General features: G+C 41.0%; 1 protein-coding gene across 1 annotated transcript in view; it reads left to right on the forward strand.

The window, feature by feature from the left end:
* ryr2a (ryanodine receptor 2a (cardiac)) overlaps positions 1–21,516 on the forward strand; it is a gene marked incomplete at both ends in the record, with an annotated part of 671,945 nt that overhangs the window by 199,726 nt on the left and 450,703 nt on the right. Inside the window, 7 exons of the mRNA XM_080049015.1 lie at positions 588–691; positions 7,545–7,628; positions 7,840–7,999; positions 17,429–17,576; positions 17,727–17,830; positions 18,542–18,646; positions 19,113–19,287. Coding sequence (XP_079905141.1) covers positions 588–691; positions 7,545–7,628; positions 7,840–7,999; positions 17,429–17,576; positions 17,727–17,830; positions 18,542–18,646; positions 19,113–19,287 — 880 coding nt within the window. The remainder of the gene's footprint in view (positions 1–587; positions 692–7,544; positions 7,629–7,839; positions 8,000–17,428; positions 17,577–17,726; positions 17,831–18,541; positions 18,647–19,112; positions 19,288–21,516) is intronic.

The raw sequence follows: 21,516 nt of genomic DNA on the forward strand, positions 1-21,516 counted from the left end.
TCAGCTGTAGTAATTTGAATAGAAAAAAGAAAGAGTATGCGATTTGGAACGCAACCATGATGCGAGTGTCAAGCTTGTAACTTCTTCTTCAGCTTATATGGCGGTTGGCATATTACCTCTTGAACATGTTTGTAGTACAGTAAGGGGTCAGGGGGCCTCTGGTGGGCACCTGTGGAGAGGCAGAGGCCCCTGCTGAGGTGGGTGAGGTGGAGCCGATAGACTGGAGCTTGTGAATTGTTTTAAATGGGTTGTATTAACAGTGATAGGTCTTTTACTATGCACAACCAGACTTAAGGTAGCAGTCCTGAAAGCATCCCCTGGTCCTCTATGTCCTGAGATATAATGAGGCTATGCAATAGGCCCTGTTACAGTCCTAACCTTTACTCTTTTGTGTGTGTGTGTGTGTGTGTGTGTGTGTGTGTGTGTGTGTGTGTGTGTGTGTGTGTGTGTGTGTGTGTGTGTGTGTGTGTGTGTGTGTGTGTGTGTGTGTGTGTGTGTGTGTGTGTGTGTGTGTGTGTGTGTGTGTGTGTGTGTGTGTGTGTGTGTGTGTGTGTGTGTGTGTGTGTGTGTGTGTGTGTATTTTTCAGGTGCGGGATGATAACAAGCGGCAACACCCCTGTCTTGTGGAGTTCTCCAAGCTTCCTGAACAGGAGCGAAGCTACAACTTACAGATGTCTCTGGAGACTCTCAAGTAATGCTCATTGACCTGAGCCTGATCAAAAAAAACATCAACTGTAAAACTATTGTCTTTACATCATCAAGTCAGCTCAGCTGTCAATTTATTTTCCTGTGAAGTATGACAGTAGGTTCAAATTCAATATTTCAGGGTTGTGTTTCAAGAAGCAGGTTTTACATACTCGGAGTTTAATCCTGCGCTCTGAGTTAGTCAACTCAGAGCGCAGGGTTGATGAGCAACTCTGGGTTTTCGGTTTCAGAACAGTGGATCAGCGTTGGGTCAATCAACTCTGAGCGTGTTCACTCTGGGTTGAGCGTGTGCGTAAAAGCCATCGTCAATGGATTGCTGATAACATGATTCACCATGGAAACAGGAGAAACAAATCCTCATGATCCTCCCACTTCTCCACCCAAAAAAGAAAATGAAAAAAAACTTCTCCGCTCCTCCCACTAGAGTTAGAAATATTAACGAATGAGCTTATTATTATCTCATAACTTTGATCTAATCACCTCTCAATTCAGAAAAAAACGGGGCAAACATTTTTTGTCAAGAGCATCAATACGCTTCCATATGAGAAGCAATAGTCTATTTTAAGAATTAAGTTATGCATATCAGCAGCAGCAAAAGTATTAAGCTGGTGCTGCACAGCATTGCTGACAGTGTTTTATATTCGCTGTATTATGTAGGCAAGCTATAATACTGTGCAGTAAACAGACTGCCGCTTCTTTTAAATGGGTAATGAAAGACACATTAGGTGACAGTTTCCATTGCAGAGCCTGATTGATTTATTACCAGGTCCCTTGCCCTCAAGTGATCACAGTTTAAATTATTATATTATTTCTATATTCATATAAGGCTATTTAACAAGGCTCGTCTGTGACTTTGGGATGACACAAGTGAACAGTAACGATTGCGTGCAGCCGCATAATTACATTTCAACCTGACAGAAATCTGTTCCGTGGCACAGACGTTAAAAAACTCCTATTAATTAATAAAAAGAGTGATACACAATACAAATAGGTTTATTAATCTGAATATAGCATGTTCACGATGTGTAAGGTGGCCGCCTATAAGAATGAACGAGGGATGAGAACTAGGCTACTGATCAGATAAAGGATTGATCAAACGTAAAATCATCAGTACATGATAAAAACATCCTGATGGAGATTTCTATGGATTGATTTTGCTTTAAACTGTACAGGGACGCGTTGTAACAGTGACTCTTTTTTCAGTCGGACCTGCAGCGTAACAACTCAGGGTAGGTCTAACCACCTATCCAGCAGGTTAGACCCACGGCGTATGTTGCCGCAGTAACTGACTCTCGGTTGCGCTGAACCTGCCTCCTGAAACCGAAAACCGAGAGTTTTCTCTAACTCAGAGCCAACATACTCTGGGTTGCCTCAAAACCAGCTACCTGAAACAGGCCCCAGATGTATAGCCTACTTTTCATTCAGATTTTAGATAATTTTTCTTTCTAGGAAATCTGGAAGTGAAGGTACTCCCACATTTATCCAGCAATTTTTGCTGATTTCATTAACAACAATGCATTGCAGTAATCATTTGACGTTGAAGTTTTAAAAAATATATATATATCTGCAACTAAAGTATTTTTTCCAAATATTTATATAGGGGAGAGATATATCAGTAAAATGTACACATTTCCCATTAATTCAGGATGTTTCCTAGCAATGGAAATGATCAGAATCTATTCAGGACGAAGGGTAGTGAAAATATGATTGTTTTAAAAAAAGTTGTCTTGTGTCCCACTTACCCCAGCTGAGGGGTAAAATGAGACAAATCAGAGAAATCAAGGGGGTAAACTTATCCACCTACTTTTCCCACTCTGAAACTACCATAACAAAATATGTTGTAATAGTTAGAATCCTGACAGCTAGCTTGAAAACCACATATTCCAGAACTAATGTCGGACTAGTAACAGAATCATGGGGTTTGGTCAATTAAGGAAATTTTTTTTTTAAACACTTGAAAGTAACTCTGATCAATTACAACATATAATTCATAATGTTTTAATTAACATTCAAATGACAGATAAAACCAGTTAGATTTAAACACAGTCTGGGGGTCAGAACACAGGATCCTTAGAGCCAGTTAGTGTCTCGGGGTCAGAGCAAAGGACAATCAGAACCAGCTAGAACAGCCTGGGACAGGACTAGATGCACCTGTAATTTTTCCTCTTTTTGAGTATTTCCTTAATATTTTTCTGCATTTGTTTTATTGGGATCATTCATTGAATAAAGACATATTACTTAGAGTCCATTGATGTTAAAAGTCACTCTTCTGTCCCCCACATACGTACCTGCCAAACCATGCCCTTGCCGACACCCCTTCAACCATTCAACCCCCTTCTCTGGCCCGCATTGTCTCTATTACCTTTCACACCGACGCAAAAATGGGAGCTTAGAAGTTTTTCTACCTGAATCAATTTGCTTTGGCACAACAGTTGATTAAGTTGACATGCAAAAAAAAATATTTTTGTGAAAAAAACATGCTTACAACAGCACCATGAGGTCCTCTCCTTCATGGTCAAGGGGAAATAGGAGGGTCTTGAAAACATAATGCTCACATTACCAAAAATGGTCGTTGCTTAGATACAGGGGGTGTCTCACATTACCCAACATCTCACATTACCTGGTTCTCCCCTACAGTAGAACTACAGTGGTGGCCAAAATTATTATAGCAGCTGACAGATCTTTACCTTTTTTCTCGCCTCAAAAACATGATTTAATTTCATAATGTTCATGAAATAACAATATATATCAGTCCTACTGTTTTTATCCACTTTTAACTTTAATATTGGTTATCCCATGCCTTCTGCAACCTAAGACAAAGGCCTTCCTTTGAATGTACAATAGATCTGTCCAGTTTATTTCCCAACAAGTCTCAAATTAGCCCGATGGGGTTGAGGTCTGGACTTTGAGGGGGCCAGTCCATCATTTTCTATGTTTCAGCAGATTCCTTCTGTCCCAGGTTGTACCGGCAATAGTTAGAAGAATGTTTAGGGTCATTGTCCTCTTGAAAATTAAATCCAGGTTCAATATGATGACTCCCAGATGGTACTCTGTGCCTCACCAGAATGTTGTGGTAAACTTTCTTATCCATGATGCCATCTACTTTCACTAAGTCACCTGTTCCTGAGGCTGAAATGGCCCCCCACATCATAATACTAACCCCCTATGTTTAACTGTTGGCAAGAGACACTCCTTTTTATATATCTCCCCCTCCCTCCGTCGAACATACACTGTTTGCTTGTTGCTAAACTGTTCAACTGTTGGACTCATCAGTCCACACAACTTTATACCAATCTTCCTTTGTCTATTTATTTTGCAAATTTCAGGCATTATACTCTACTTTACTCTTTCAGTAATTGCTCCTTTGCTGGTATTCTGCCAACAAGTCCTTCTTCTCCCAGTTTCCGACGCAGTTATTGCAGACACTGTTGCACCATAAGTCATTGTAGTGTTGATCTCATCATAATTCTCGTGAGGTCTTCCCTCGGTCCTCAAGACTTCGATTTTTTAGATACTTCACTTGTGTGCCTGAAAGTTTCTTTTTTTACCTCTCCCCTTTCGATTCTGGTGTGAATTGGTGGCATCATGGCAGTGTAAAGTGTACTTTACAGTGATTTGAGTGAACTATGCCTTGCTTTTTCTGTAAGGAAAATTACCTAAATCTCCTTATGATGGGTCTATTCTATGGTGTATAGAGCCTAATGATGACTTTGTAGATATTTCATTTGTTTTATGCATATTTGAATTGCCAATTAAAAACAAACAACAACCCCCAGTGTTCTAATAATTTTGGCCACCAATCTATGTAAATTTAGAGGCTGTAGAGTGCATCAAAATGCTTATTATCATATGAGTCTTGAACCTGAATGATAGAATCAGGTAAAACAATACTTCTCCTCTGGTAATTTGCAAGTATTATGACGATCACATACACATACTGTATGTGGACTATGCCGTTAACTTGCCAAGTAAGTTTCCATGAAGGAGTATGGGTATTAACTGGGGCTGTCAAAATTATCGCGTTAACGCAAGGTGATTAATTTCTGGAATTAATGCGTTAATTTTTTTTATCGCAATTAACGCATGTGCAGATTGATCCGCCCCGTACATCCCACCGGCTCTGTACTACAGCCACTCAAACGTTGCAGCTGACCCAGGATCAGTAGCTGCGCGCAGCCAAACATCACAGCACGCTAGTCCATGCCGTGTTTTAAACTGCTAATGGTCAGGTCTGTGTCGGGGGCATAGATAGTAGGCCTATATAAAATCAACTGCCGCGGAGCCACTCAAACGTTGCAGCTGACCCAGGATCAGTAGCTGCGCGCAGCCAAACATCACAGCACGCTAGCCATTGCCGTGTTTTAAACTGCTAATGGTCACGTCTGTGTCGGGGGCATAGATAGTACCCTATATAAAATCAACTGCCGCGGGTGACAGTTGATGTCGGGAGCAACAGGAGGAGAAACATTGTCCGCTCTGTTCAGAGCCCGCGAAGACACAAACGTCTGCAGTTTTCAGAGGTGTGTGCGAGTAGACATCAACATAATGTTGGCTTCCTGGCACAAATGAACAGTCCCCTAGGACGTGTTCGCGCGTACACACACACACACCCACACACACCGCGGACTGTAATCAAGTTGTATTCAAGAATGCACAACCTATAGATTCACCAAATAAATGCCATTATATAGCCTATATTTGCCCAAAGACATAGTAAAGAGACAGACCAATTGAATTATGGTGTGGTAGGTATATATTTTAGTTTGATTTAAATACATTTTTAGTAGGCTATTAAAGCCATAATTTGGATTTTCAATTAATAAAAATTCAAATTTTAAATGTACATCCACCTTCTGTCCTTTATCTTTATAACAATATACAGAGAAAATTCGAATTTTTCGGGCATATTTCGAATGGTAAAATTAATCGTGATTAATCGTGATTAATCCACAGAATCCTGTGATTAATCTGATTAAAAATTGTAATCGTTTGACAGCCCTATTATTAACATGTTTGATCGTGTGTGTGTGTGTTGTATGCTATGAATCAAACTGTTATATTTATTTACATTAAGAAACAAGTCAAGTTACATCAACTAAATATACAGTCCCCTCCAATAGTATTGGAACGGTGAGGCCAATTCCTTTATTTTCGCTGTAGACTGGAAACATTTGGGTTTGACACCAAAAGATGAATATGAGACAATAGATCAACATTTCAGCTTTCATTTCCAGGTATTAACATCTGGATCCGATACACAACTTAGAAGATAGCATTTTTTGAAAATGAACACCACATTTTTTAGGCGAGCAGAAGTATTGGAACAGATATACTTTAAATAAATTACATATAAATGTAATATTTTGTCGCAAATCCTTTGCTTGCAATAACCGCATCAAGCCTGTGACCCATTGACATCACCAAACTTTTGCATTCTTCTTTCGTGATGCTTTTCCAGGCTTTCAACGCAGCCTCATTCAGTAGCTGTTTGTGTTAGGGGGTTACTCTCTTAAGTCTCCTCTTTGGCAGGTAAAATGCATGCTCTATAGCGTTTAAGTCTGGAGATTGACTTGGCCAGTCTATAACCTTCCACTTCTTGCCCCTGATTAACTTCTTTGTTGTGTTTTGGGTCATTATCTTGCTGCACGATGGAGGATCTGCCAATCAGTTTGGTTGCATCTTTCCTTAAATTGGCAGACAAAATGTTTCCAGTTCATTTTGCTGTTGCCATCATGTGTTACATCATCGATGAAGATGAATGAGCCCGTCCCAGAAGAAGCCATGCAAGCCCAAGCCATGACATTGCTTCCACCGTGTTTCACAGATGAGCTTGTATGTTTGGGATCATGAGCAGATTCTTTCTTTCTCTAAACTTTAGGCTTTCCATCACTTTGGTAAAGGTGCTTCGTGACAACAACACAGTAACACATGATGGCAACAGCAAAATGAGCTCAGAAGTCTACAAGAACATTTTGTCTGCCAATTTAAAGAAAGATGCAACCAAACTGATTGGAAGATCCTTCATCATGCAGCAAGATAATGATCCAAAAAAACTGCAAAAACAACAAAGGAGTTCTTCAGGGGCAATTAGGGGAAGGTTTTAGACTGGCCAAGTCAATCTCCAGACTTAAACCCTATAGAGCATGCATGTTACCTGCTAAAAAGGAGACCGAAGGGAGTAACCCCCCAAAACAAACAGCAACTGAATGAGGTTGCGGTGAAAGCCTGGAAAAGCATCACAAAAGAAGAATGCAAAAGTTTGGTGATGTCATTGGGTCACAGGCTTGATGCGGTTATTGCAAGCAAAGTACTTGCGACAAAATATTATGTTTTATTCACTTTAATATATTTAAAGTCTATCTGTTCCAATACTTTTGCTTGCCTAAACATTTGGCGTTCCTTTTCAAAAAGGTGCTATCTTCTAAGTTGTGTATCGGATCCAGATGTTAATACCTGGAAATGAAAGCTGAAATGTTGAGCTATTGTCTCATATTCATCATTTGGTGTCAAACCCAAATGTTTCCAGTCTACAGCAAAAATAAAGGAATTGGCCTCACCGTTCCAATACTATTGGAGGGGACTGTATGAAATGGTCACTACTGTTCCAGTGTACTGTATACTGTATACTAAAGCTCTAGTGCGTAACTTTTGTTGCTTTTGTTAATTAATAGTAATAATACATTTAAAGAGAAATGTCTGAGTTAATCTGTAATGTATGACTTAAGTAAGCAATTATCATTATAGACTCAGTCTGTAATTAAGACTGACTTCTGATTATTGTATGGGTGATATTAACATGTTTGATCGTGTGTGTGTGTGTGTGTGTGTGTGTGTTACAGAACTCTACTGGCCTTAGGTTGCCATGTTGGCCTAGCAGATGAACATGCTGTAGAGAAAGTCAAGAGCATGAAACTTTCATCAACGTAAGTCACCTCAGCCATCAGTATAATACAATATGAGTAATTCCTCAACTCAAGAAGGATGGGATGCATGATTATACTTACCTTATGTGATGATGCAAAGATGGGGACAATGGGACATTTCATTTCAACAAAAATTATAGTTCAGAGATCAATGACTCATACAGGTTGTTGGGCAGCTGGCAAGCTAATGATTCAACTCTTATCTATACAGCTATGAGTTGTCCAGTGGTTATAAACCTGCTCCTCTGGACCTGAGTCACATCAAACTGACCTCCACCCAGGAAGCCATGGTGGACAAACTGGCTGAGAATGCACACAATGTCTGGGCAAGAGACCGCATCCGCCAGGGCTGGACCTATGGCATCCAACAGGTAGGAGACAGTGACACATATTGTTGTGTGTGTGTGTGTGTGTGTGTGTTTGTGTGTTGTCTGCTTTACCACTGTCCTTAAATCCCTAGATTGATTGATTGATTGATTGATGGATAACCAAAGGATTTGTATCATTAGCCCCTTTTACACAGAGATTGTGGCATATTGACGGAACAACATCACTCCAAAATGCCGGCTTTGCTTGCTTCTGTGTTATTTACACAGAACCAAGCAACGCCGGCCTGCTGGCGCATCAGTAGCTCCTTTTACACAGCGTTCCGGAATGAAAGAGGTGCTTGTAAACAGCGTAAGGTGTGACGTAAACATTTAGCGCCGCGCCGGTCAGCTGCTATACAACAACAACACTGGCAGGTGAATTGAGAGCAGAAATGCTGGAGCTTGCAGTAAGAGGGCCGTATTTTACTGTCCCCACGATGTGCCAGTTGATCTCGCTACGCGCTGAGTCCAACATCACTGGGACTGTTAACCAAACTGACAAAATCAATCCGCTTCACCTCTTCACGTCTTGAGTTGTGTTAGCAAAACAGTAGCTCTGTGGCTAACAGCTGAGCCGGAGCCTTCAGTCAGCTGAAGCAGACGGGGCGAGTAGACTATTCCCCCGTTACTAGGTCGTATCCTTGGTCGTTCCTATTTACTGGCGTACTACTGGCCGCAGCTTGACATAGTAACCGTTGCTACTGAGTGAGTTCCGACCGTGTAGCGGCTGTTGGCTGTTAAAACAACATGCTTCAATGAATTGCTTTATTTTTTGTAGTAGCCATGTAGCCTAATAAGCGGGATAATGTATAGCGAACGGGTCACTTGCTAGAAATAAAGACCGACAAGCTGAAGCAGGAGCCCGACGCGCAGCGGAGGGCTCTTGTTCAGCTTGACCCGTTCGCTATACCCGTTCGCTATACTTTATCCCTTACTTAGCCTAGCCTAGCTTTCCCATTGTACAACTTCTCCTGGGCAGAAATAGACTCATACACTCTGCAAAATGAAGTGCGGGGGTTTGGATTGAGCAACGGACCTCATGATCAGATAGATTATACGCCGTTCCTTTTATTTGGTGATTTTTACGGGACATCAGGCCGCCGTGATTAATGTTAAACACACGTCCTTCAACTGCTAACATGGTCGCATGTTTAGAACGTAGGCTATGGAACGTCAAACGCCCCCCTGTTCCGCAACAACAAGCTGGAGCATTTAAACAGAGAGGCGGAACTGATTGTGTCGGGAATCTTACTACCCCCCGAGGTAGTAAAATTCCCGGAACAATCTCTCGCACCTTTCTTCCCTCATTCCGCAACTGTCGCATTTATACAGCAGGGCGGAGGGCCGAAAGGCCGGCATATTCTTTTGATTAAAATTGACTGTGTATTGGACTGCAGATTCTTAAAAAAAAAAAAAAAAAAAATGTATGTGTAGGTATGTGTGTGTATGTATATATATATATGTATATATATATATATGTATGTATGTGTGTATATGTATATATATGTATATATATATATAGCTATATATATATAAAAAATAAATGTTTTTTGTTTGTTTTATTTTTATTTTCTGTAACAGTAATTTGTGTATCTGAATCCGAATTTGATGAAAATGGGGGCGGGACCTGATAAGCCTTTGGCTTCTTCCGTCTCCCTTCGGACAACACAAAGTATGATGTATGAATATTTGCAAGAGAAAATTGTGTATTGTGTGGAATTGTCCGAAAGAATAATAATAAACTAGAACTGCAAGCAGTTGTGAACGGGGGCCAAGCCTCCCACGCGACTCGGGATCGGGCGTCGTCGTCCGCGGCGCCGGCCCCTCGCTTCACAGAATCCGGGGATGTAAAGTTTTTGAATGTGGGATGTTCGGTCTAGGAGTTATAGACCAAAAGGCAAAAAATCACAGAGAAAGATGCTCAAGTGTGTTTTTGGCGCCCCCTTTTGGAGCAATTTAAGGAAAAAGTAGAACCAACCTGAGAACCATAGGACAAACACATGTGTGAAGTTTGGTGTTAATAGGTAGCCTGGCATTCCCAGACCTGCCACTAGGCGCTGGCAAATTAAATTTGCTGCGCGTGTTGGTCTGGAGACGCTCCGTTGAAGCTTATCAAGACTACCAGAAATCTGGTATAACGTTTCAATTGGTTCTATCTAATATGGGCGCGCCAGAGCCCTTTATATGGTGCTCTGGGGAGGACGTAACCGGATGACGACAGTGACGTGCATGCGACGTCGAAGCTGTGATAGTAAACATCAAAGATGGCTGCGGATATGTTGTGTGAGTTTGAGACTGCTTTGGCCTCGACCCTTAACGAATTGGAAGACGGGACTCATAGCTTTCACTAGCAAGTAAGTGGAATGTTCTGTTTTGCCGACCGACAACGGCAAACGTTTAATTGAACAGTTTAACAGCTGTTCGCTAAACGAACGGGGCTTACGTCACTTGTGCATCGCTCTGATTGGTTGTAGTGCTATCCAACTGCGTGCAGTGGCATTTGAAATGCACGAGTAGGAGCCGCCCCTAGAGTTGGAAATTACTATTGATCGTCGCCAGACCCTCTATCGTTCAAGATATCAGGGTCAGGATTTCCAGGCTAGTTAATAGGATGAATCGTTTTGGATTTAGGAGCAGTTTGGTACAAGGTAGCTAATGTGCAAATCTTTAAAGCGCTACCGTTTGGTCTTCCGATGGTTTTTATTATACAACTTTTGCTCGTGGGAGTCAGTAGAGCATAATGCTTTTGGTTTCGTCCAAATCGGGCGAAAACTGTAGGAGGAGTATGTTTTGGTGACCGACACAGTTTTTGCGATGTAGCAAAAAATGTATATATACGCAAATGGGCGTGGCCTATCTCAAAAGATGCAGCTGACTTGTGGGCATCTGTGGATATAAAGTGTTTGACTGTCGGACTTTCGGTGCGGAAGTTATAGCCCAAAAGGCCTTTTCCTTTGTTGTAGCGCCACCTAGTGGCCGGGATGTCTGCATTTTTTTGTCTGCGTACCAGGCACGGACCTGGATAAGCCATGCAAGTGGCATGTCCCAAGCCTTTACGGTGTGGGCTGCAGCACCACTTTTACGTAAGGAATAATAGGAAGAAGAAGAAGAATAATAATCCCAGCAAAAACAATAGGGTTCCCTGCCCAGCAGGGCTATGGAACCGCGTTGCTCTGCAAAACGCGTTCCCAGGCCCTTCTCGGGCTTGGCCCCCTAATAAATAAATAAATAAAAATAAATATTCCCGGCGTTCACTGGCTGTGTAAAAGGGGCTATTGCAACATATTCACATCTACTGATTTTAGGAGTCTTCTCTCCCAATTCAAATGGGAGTCATTGCACATAGTCATTGCCATGGGCAGGAATGACCTTCTGTACACTTCCTTATTACAGAGATACCTGTTAGCCGATCACCTGTCAAACGCACAGGTTGCCGAAACGAGTTGCTTGATTGTATGTAAGCTGTGTATGAACAGAAACTGGCTGATGAAGTATCATATGTTGCTGTGCAAACCGACGACGTGTGTGTGTGTGTGTTCGCATTCGCTTGAGAGAGAAACTTTTGGCATCAGCACATGTTTGTAGCCTACTTCTCAAATTTTTTGTAGAGCATTATTACCTGCTGTTACTTGGTGCTGTATTTCTGGACTGTACCTCGGATGTGATTTTGTTGTTGCTGCAGCGTGAACTATTGATGGGTATAGGCCCTGGGCCTAATGCATTTGGAAACCCCCCCACCCAATATCACCACCAGCCACTATTGAAACCCAGTGAACGTTGACCCGCCAGTGTGCGAAATACGGGGGGATCTGGGGGGCCCTGAAAGCCTCAAAAGCAAAATTTGAGGGGCGCCTCAAATTTTGTAAAAAAAAAAAACAGAATAAAAAATGTATTGTCACTAATGGTCATTTGGATGTCTTTAAGCTAACCATGCCTAGTATTAAAAATTCAAAAAATGTATTAAAAAATATGTTCTTTTTTTTCAATGGAGCCAGCCAGTCCTGTGCACTTATGCAAATTAGCCATGTGCGCCAAACAGAAGAAACACGTAAGTCATACAACAAATGGCTAGCAAACAAAAACGTGTGAGTGTATCAATAACATAAGTGAAAAGAAAAAAGATTGTGGACTTAATTCAAAGCCTCGACTCATATTTTGCGAGTTGACTTTTACTGAAGCTTTTTAGCTGCGGCATATGTTGTGCTGAGGAGAGATTGACAACTGCGCTGTCCTTTTACGCACCATCACTGCGTAATGTTCAGATGTAATCATTTTCATCAAAGCCCTTTGAATGATAATAAAAATGAGAGGCTTCATTTAAACGCTGTCCATGCGCAGATGATGGTTATTTTAACATTGTCGGCTGTTGACATAAGCTAACGGATGGCTGTGTGTATCCAGGCTCAGGACATGCAATCGGATCGCGGAAGCATTTGTCCCTCGACACCGTTAACGTGCAGGAATCCCCGGTGATCATTTTAGTCTTAAACCACTTTTTCCGCATGGTGGCTTGCGAGGTCTCACTGTGAACGTCACATCAGAGCATTTCACCGGGTGACGCGCTGCTTCGCTCGGACAAAGGCTTTGGATGTTTCTAAGGTGATTTAACATCCTGGTACACAGGTGCTTTATTGCGCTTTATTTTTTGTACACCTCTGTTTTCATCATGTTGGAAAAAAAATCCCACAACGGCTCCATTTAAATGCTCGATCACGACCAGATGTTAACTCGCATTTAGGTTACATCTCCATCTTCCATTACAGGGCTGTACGCTTATTTTTTTAGGTGGTAGCACTGGTGCTAGCAAGCAAAAAAAATCAGTAGCACAAAAATAAATTTGGTAGCACACAAAGTATGATCGAAAACTTGCATAACCTTAACCTACGCTCTAATTACCTTTGAGCATGTCATCTTGGTCTCATTTGAGATTCTCAATTAATATTATATCCTAGTGTGTGCAGTAATAATTGTAGAAAAATTAATAGGGGTGCACTGATTGCAATTTAGACAAAATAATCTAACCTGCCAATTGCAATTTTGCTGATTCAGAATTATTTCTCCCCATAAAAATACAAAAAATAATATCTATATCTATATATTTTTTGTATATACATATAATTATTATATTAATAATAATAAAACATTTTAGAAAATGTCCTTCTGTTAATTAAAACCAAACTTTAAAACATTAAACATAGCCTATTAAATAAATAAGTATACATTTTGGTACAATTTAGGATAAATTAAATAGGTTGTTTTTCAGTGGCTTATTTCAAACTGTGTTTAAATAGACACTGTTGCCTGCTCTCTGCAGCTGAATGAGTTGCATGTCAAGCTAGAGCACTGCAGTGCTGTAAAGCGCTAACTTCCTGTTCTTACCGGCTTCAAAATAAAAGTCTACTCACGTTTGGCTAGTAACAGGCTTTTAATGTGAAGGCGCACAGGAAATGTTTAGATTTTTTTATTTAAAAGGGACAGCGCACATTAATAGACATGAGCACCAAAGTTCAACATGTAAATGTGCCAGATTTAGCCATGCAGGCTAATTTTCACCTGTAGTCCCTGGCAGGTAGAAAGAAAAAAATAAACATTAAAAGAAGAAAAATACAACACATGAGCACAAAAACAAAACGACACAATGATTTCTCCAGCACATAACAGGTTGGCGATGTGTGAAAAACATGAAGCATACAGAAACAGATAAAAGTGCATGAACATATAGCACGATTAAAACACATAAGTATTTAAAGAAAGACAAAAAGCACAGACAAGGAGCATACAAGTGGCATGAATGCAGACAAAACACATAAGCACAAACAAGGGTATACAGACAAGGAGCACAAAACTCAGACACAAACACAACTAGTAAACACAAAGACAAACACACTATATGGATCACCGATAAACCGGATCCACCATGCATAATCATGGCAATGAGTGAACGCTGGCAACTTGATGCCGCTGCTCGCCGGTAACTTTGTAACTTTTTTGTACTTTTTAACTCTTCATACCTTCAATTTTTATTTTATGATTCTATGACCTAATCGGACAATGTGATTGGCATAATTTGGATTATTTCTACGATCTTCTGGCACTACCGTTTTTGTGAAAATTACAATTCACTGGCGGCTAGCTTACCTGCTTTGCTCCGGTTTGAGACTCAACTGGCGTCTCCTCTGGCCGTTGATGCTGCCAAAGTCTACAATGTGGGCCGCTAGGACATACATCTGGTTTGTCTGTGTCTGGATCTTATTAATGTCTGCTCATCTACCAGTGACGGGTTTGTTCCAGTACTCAGCCATTGACCTGCTCCGGCTCCGCTGTAAGCTGCCCGGACCTCCGCCGGAGGCTTTCCACCTCCACCCGGACATCGCCTTCCAGCCCCGCCGTAGATACATCCACCGAGGGTCCCGCAGGAATTTCCACCACAACAGCTCTACAGGAATTAAGTCGATCTGGTCCAGCTCTCCTCCTCCCCCTCCACGCTCAACCAGCCGGGCGTGTCATCATGAGCCGAATATTGCTACTGTTATTTTCCTGGGATCTGTATGCTGCTGTGCATGTTAAAGAAGGAAATAAACATAGGATACATCCTTACTCCTCCTCTCATCGTCTCATGCTTCATAGTCTGACGTTTTTGGCCTTAAGTGGTGTTTTAGCCGACACCCCTGAAGTGAATACAGTGATAGCAGATCAGCACGGTACATTCAGCAGTTTCCTCTACTACTTTTGTTGAGAACAAAATAATAGGCTACTGGAAGTGCAGGATAAAAAAAATACTTGAAGTGCAGGATAAACCTCTTGCTGTCTGTTGATGTGCAATACATATTGAAGGTTATGTAGCCTACAAGTAGGCCTAACTGTCTGTTCTACTCATTTCAACTGACTTGTGAAAACTACTCAGAAAAATCAAATTTTTTGGACATATAGGCTAGCAACTTTTTTTTTACAGTAGGCTAACGAAAATAGTTACTTTCCCTGGTAACGAGTTACTTCTATTATAAAGTAATTCAGTTACTAACTTTTTGGAACAAGTAGTGAGTAATTATAACTAATTACTTTTTTAAAGTAACGTTCCCAACACTGGTTATAGGCCTACTATATATTGAGAAAATTTAGATCGGTATTGCGCAACATGTGGGAGATGGGGACCTCCCCCCCCCCCGAATATTGACGGGTATTTCGCACACTGTGACCCGCACATGCATACACACACACACATTATCCGTTGTACTTATTTTGTCTTTTTGTCTCCTGTATTTGATGTGTTTTGTATTTTTATCCGTGTGTAACTTTAAGTAAAGGCCTAACCAGGCACAGAGGTTGCAAATTAGTCTTGGCCAGAACCCTGTATGCATGCGTCTGGCGCAACGCGAAGTTCGCGCCGCTCATTCGCGTGAGGTACCGCGGTGATTAGCACGCGGTTTGCACGGAGCAACGCAAATTTTCGCATTTGGTGTGGACGCAGCATAAGAGCATCCAGAGGCTCCAATACATTCAAAACAGTGCTGCCAGGATCCTGATGAGGGTGCGCAAGCACGATCACTTCACCCCCATCCTGAAGTCTGTACTGTCCCACTCAGAATTGAGTACAAGGTCTCCCTCCTCACTCACCAGTGCCTTCACGGACATGCCCCCCTTTACCTCAAGGAACTCCTCACCCCGCTGGCAGCCTAACGTACCCTCCATTCTGGATCCACACACACCTTCCAAACCCAAAGAACAAAGCTGCTCACCATGGGTGATCGGGCCTTTTCCGTTGCTGCCCCTAGACTGTGGAACGCCCTCCCTGACCACCTGAGGGCCCCACAGACTACAGCTGCTTTTAAACTGAACCTCAAAACGCATCTTTAAAAAAAAAGCATTCAGCTAAACTGTCTTTGAGGTTCCCCTTTTAACTGTTTTAAATGCTTTTATTCTCATTGATTTGTTGTTTTATTTTTATTTATTTTACTTCTCTGTAGAACTTTGAGATAATATAAAGTGAATATATAAAATGTAAAGGCAAAAAGGCAAGGAATTCTGAGAACACAGGGATCACACAGGACAAGACTCACCACAAACCGCAATGATACGACAAGGAACAAAGGAAAGACAAGGGCTTAAATACAAAAGACAGAGCAGACGAGGAAAAGCTGGAACACATTAGGGAGGGACCAGTAATCACACACGCGGGTTGGGGCGCCTAATTATATACCTGATCAATGGTTTATGCAATCTGGGTGTTAAGGCGTCTTCAAGACTGGTGGGTGTTACATTTGTCTGGCCCCGCCTCAGGAGGGATGTAAAGACCTGGGCTAGCTTCAGTTTGGCCTGTCAGCGTGTTCAAGGTACACATAATATCAAAGCCCCCTTGGCGCCGATTCGGGTCCTATAGAGGCATTTTGACCAGGTCAAAAAGGACCTGGTGGGCCCCCTGCCTTCCTCTCGTAGGTTCACTGACCTCCTCACCGTGGCGGACAGCACCACCAGGTAGCCGGAAGCCATTCCTCTGTATTCGCTCAGGTGGACTGGGCGTTACTCGGGTCGCGGGTGGCCTGTTTTGGTATGCAGGCTGACCTCACCTTGTACAGGGGCCCACAGTTCACATCCGAGCTGCATGGCTAAGGGGTCGCAACTGGGTTGACTGCCTCCCATGGTTAATGTTTGGCCTGCTCTCTGCCCCTAACGAGGACCTGCAGTTTTCATCTGCTGAATTGGTTTACGGACAGCCAGTGGTCCTGGGAAAGTTCCTTCAGGACGCTGCGTTTCTGTGGACGGGCGCGTCACATCAGACTTTTGCTCTGGGCAACTCGAGCCCCTTCACTCTGGTCCCCCTGAAGCCTCCCCTACGATGGGCCCTTCTGTGTCCTGGAGGCGGGGCCCAAGAACTTTGTGGTGGACATGGGGAATAAGCAAGAGCGGGTCACTATCGACCGTCTCAAGACTGCCCATCTGGATGTGGCTGATCCAGTTTGATGAAACTAGATTGGTAAAACTGAATAAAATGTACTTAAAAAGTAGTATTTGTAATTTAAATGGACAAGGAAAACAACAATGTATCATTTCTGTTCATCAAATTAAACATTAATATTTTTACCATTTCGGCAAAAAGTATAAAAGAATTTGATGTGGAAATATTTTTCTTTGGTCTTAAAGAGATAAGTGATAACATGAAAATATTTTTAGAAACTAATTTTCCACTGTTGCCTGTTTAAGGGTTAAGGTGGTAGTAGGCTTATTTAGCATAGAAGAAAGGCAAATTGTTAACTGTATGTTGATCTTTAAACCTGAAACCAAAAATGTAGGTTGCTTGGTGTCATCACCATGATCACCATATCAAAAAGAATTATCACAAGGGCACCTCAGTAATGGCAGTGAGAGAGAGAGAAGATAATATTATTGCTTGACTCATCCCTCCCGTTAGCTTTTTATTCTTCTGTCCCTTTTAAGGATGTAAAGAATCGTAGGAACCCTCGCCTGGTCCCCTATGCTCTACTGGATGAGAGAACCAAGAAGTCCAACAAAGACAGTCTAAGAGAGGCTGTAAGGACTCTCTTGGGATATGGATACAACCTGGAAGCTCCTGACCAGGACCATGGTACAATACTTAACCTTCGCTCTAACACTTTATTCATTTATTTTATATTATGATATTTGGGAAACAAATATTTCCTTGATTATATACAACATATTGTCCTTGATTTCTCCATGAAACTCCTCATGGGATTGCTTCCCTTCCCTCATCAAGCTGCTCAGTCTGATCTCAGCAACATGTCTGCCGAGAGGTTCCGCATCTTCAGAGCAGAGAAAACCTACAGTGTTAACACAGGAAAGTGGTACTTTGAGCTTGAGGTAAGAAGATACACATCAAGAGAAATCTCAACTTCTGAAGCACTTGCATTAACTAAACTTCTATTATAATTAACTATTACTGGATTTGTTCATATGTTGTTCATTTTCTGATTAATGATACATTTTCGTCTTAAAAACATGCTGAAAAAGCATTTTTAAGACCGTGTACAAAATATTTTTAGTTTTATGAAATTACTCTTAATATGTTGTGAAAATTAAATAAAGATTTTAACTCTGGCTTTATCCAACATCTCGATTTTAGTATTTTTTTAAACAATTTTTAAACTTATATTTTGCCAAATTTGGCAATTTGGAAATTAAATCATTTCCGAAAAACTCTTAAGCATAAAATAATTGTTTAAAATTTGTCAGTAATTAACTGGCTAAAGTTTCATGATGATATACAGTATATGTGCTAAATATCTCACCCTATTCACCTGTAGCGTCTTTCCTTGATTTTATGCTTTTTACAATTGCCTATTTTGATCTATATAGCACACTGGGTAGTACAAAGGTGTCAAGAAATTATAATGTTGCTATTTTACTAGTTTTTATTGATTCACCATAATCTGCAGATACTTAAGAACAGTATCTATTGTCAAATGTCCCTAGAACTCAAACAGACTACAGAGTAATGTCATTGCCAAGTTGCTCAGCTTCTATTGTCACTTTTACCGTTGCTAATGTGAATGTGAACCTCTTCCCCTGCAGGTGTTAACAGCAGGAGAGATGAGGGTGGGCTGGGCCAGGCCAGGATGCCTGCCAGACCAGGAGCTGGGGGCTGATGATCAAGCCTTTGTGTTTGATGGATTCAAGGTGAGTGCATTTTGTCTTTGCTCCAAACAGCCCAACTTTTCAATTTCTCATAAAACCCTGGAAATTCAGGAACAGCACCAGTTTCTTTATAAAAGACTGAGGAACACTGTTTCACTTTCCACTCTATTTACTTTACTCAGACCATCAGACGCCTTTTGCATTTATTGATTTATATTTAGTCTGCACATTGTTATTGTGTCCTTTATGCTGATATATTGTTTTAAAGTCCTTCATATAGTAAATTTTAGAATTGATTGTTTATATTGCATATCTTTTTTAATGCTTTGTACTTTGGTACGTCGGTCAATGAGAATTGTATTTTTACTTCCTTTGTATGTCTGGCACATATTGCAGAAATTGACAATAAAATAGTTTTGACTTGACACTGCAGTTCAATTATTTGTTTGCTTATTTAAAAAAGAAATACTTTCCAAAGTAATAGATGAGGATTTTTTTTCCCTCCTAGGTCCAGCGCTGGAACCAGGGCAATGAGCACTTTGGGCGTGCCTGGCAGATGGGGGACGTGGTGGGATGTATGGTGGATCTCAACGAACAAACCATGATGTTCACACTCAATGGAGAAGTCTTGCTGGATGACTCTGGATCAGAGCTGGCCTTCAAGGACTTTGAAGTTGGTGAAGGTCAGTGCACTTAGTGTAACTGAGAACACACGCACACACGCGCACGCTCGCACACACGCACACACCGTCAATACTATGCCCGTGTCAGTTTGGAGCTGAGCTGCGCTGAACTGACACACAGAACTGAGCCAATTCTTCTCGCAAGCTGCGCGTCCAGCAGCAAAAATACAGTAACAATGATGTTTCACATCATAGGCTACAAGCCACATAATGTGGCATTGACATAGGCCTTTATACTGTATGATAACCATATGAAACAACAATAATTTTATGTTTTTCTTCTTTATTTATAGGCTAGATGTAGGCCTAATTATGTATTATGTTTAACCCCATATTATATCAAACTGTAGACCAGGGGCCTGTTGCATAAAAGTGGAATTAAGATATCCAGGATGATTGATAAAGCAAGCCTTGACAAAGTCTAGCCTGGGCAATTTGGATTAGTCAGTTGCATAAACGCCAATCCAGGATGTAAAGGGGCCGCTTTGTCAAGCCAGGTGTAAGTAATTCTGTTAAATGCCAGCCCACAGCTTTCAGAAGTAGACCCAGAGATCGAACACAGATTTACTGATGTAAAAATGGAAAAGACAGCCCATTTTCCCACAATGCCTTGCTAGTTTAACCCGTAAGTGAGGGGGCTTTTCTATTCATAGAGCACCTGTATTCTCTGGCAAATGATCTTGATGCCCCTGTATTGATTAATGATAAAATAGTTGACAGTGAGCAGTCTGCAGGTGCATCTAAAAAATAGAATATCATGGAAAGTCCATTCAAAAAGTGAAGCTTTTCTAGATTCAATACACAAAGTGAAATATGTAAGGCCTTTTTTTTGGATGATTGATTGATTGATCATGGAATAAAAAATTCAGTATCTCAAAATATTAGAATATTACATAAAACCAATCAAAAAAAGGATTTATAATAAACAGATGTCGACCTTCTGAAAAGTATGTTTATTCTAGGCAAGGCAAGGCAAGGCAATTTTATTTATCTAGCACATTTCAGACACAGGGCCATTCAAGGTGCTTCACAGGGTCAAAATTAAAATACAAGTAGAATACACATGCAAAAAAATAAACAAATTTAAAAACATGGAGAGAAATACAACATTTAAATAAAATAAATAAAACATTTGAACAAAAAAGATAAAAATTACAGGTTAAAAGGGAAACAGGAAAGTTTTGAGACCCGATTTAAAAGAGCTGAGAGTTTCAGCAGACCTCAGACTCTCTGGCAGTCTGTTCCAGACATTGGGCCCATAAAAGCTGAAAGCCGCTTCTCCCTGTCTAGTCCTAGCTCTGGGGACTTTTAGAAGACCTGTCCCAGACGACCTAAGAACTCTCGTAGGTTCATAACGGATCAGCAGATCAGTAATGTATTTTGGCCCTAGACCATTTAGGGCTTTGTAAACCAACATTAGTATTTTGAAATCAATCCTTTGTTTGACAGGAAGCCAGTGTAAAGACTTCAGAACTGGGGTGATGTGATCCACTTTTTTGGTCCCAGTGAGGACTCGAGCAGCAGCGTTTTGAATTAGCTGAAGCTGTCTGATTGTTTTTTTAGGAAGGCCTGCAAGGACACTGTTACAGTAGTCAAGTCTACTAAAAATAAATGGATGGACAAGTTTTTCTATGTCCTGCTGAGACATTAGCCCTTTAATTCTTGATATATTTTTAAGGTGGTAGTAAAAATAGTGGTAGTAATTGATTTAATGTGTTTTTTGAAATTCAAGTCTGAATATATGACTACTCCAAGATTTCTAGCTTGGTGTGTGCTTTCTAACATAACAGATTTAAGCTGTGCACTGACTTTTAATTGTTCATGTTCTGGCACCAAAGACAATTACTTCAGTTTTGTCGTTGTTTAATTGAAGAAAGTTTTGGCACATCCAGTCATTGATTTGTTCAATGCACTTACTTAGTGCTTGAATCGGACTATAGTCTCCTAGTGATATGGTTATGTAAATTTGTGTGTCGTCTGCATAATTATGGTAACATAATTTGTTCTTGTTCATAATCTGAGCTAGCGGTAGCAAGTATATGTTAAACAGAAGAGGCCCAATAATGGAACCTTGGGGGACCCCACATGTAATATTTGTTAGCTCGGATGTGAAATTGCCTATTGACACATAGTAGTCTCTTTCCTTTAAGTAGGATTCAAACCAGTTTAGCACAGTTCCAGAAAGTCCAACCCAGTTTGCAAGTCGATCTAGTAATATGTTGTGGTCAA

This window comes from Ammodytes marinus (genome assembly GCF_949987685.1).
Source record: "Ammodytes marinus genome assembly, chromosome: 20".
Classification (NCBI taxonomy): Eukaryota; Metazoa; Chordata; class Actinopteri; order Uranoscopiformes; family Ammodytidae; genus Ammodytes; species Ammodytes marinus.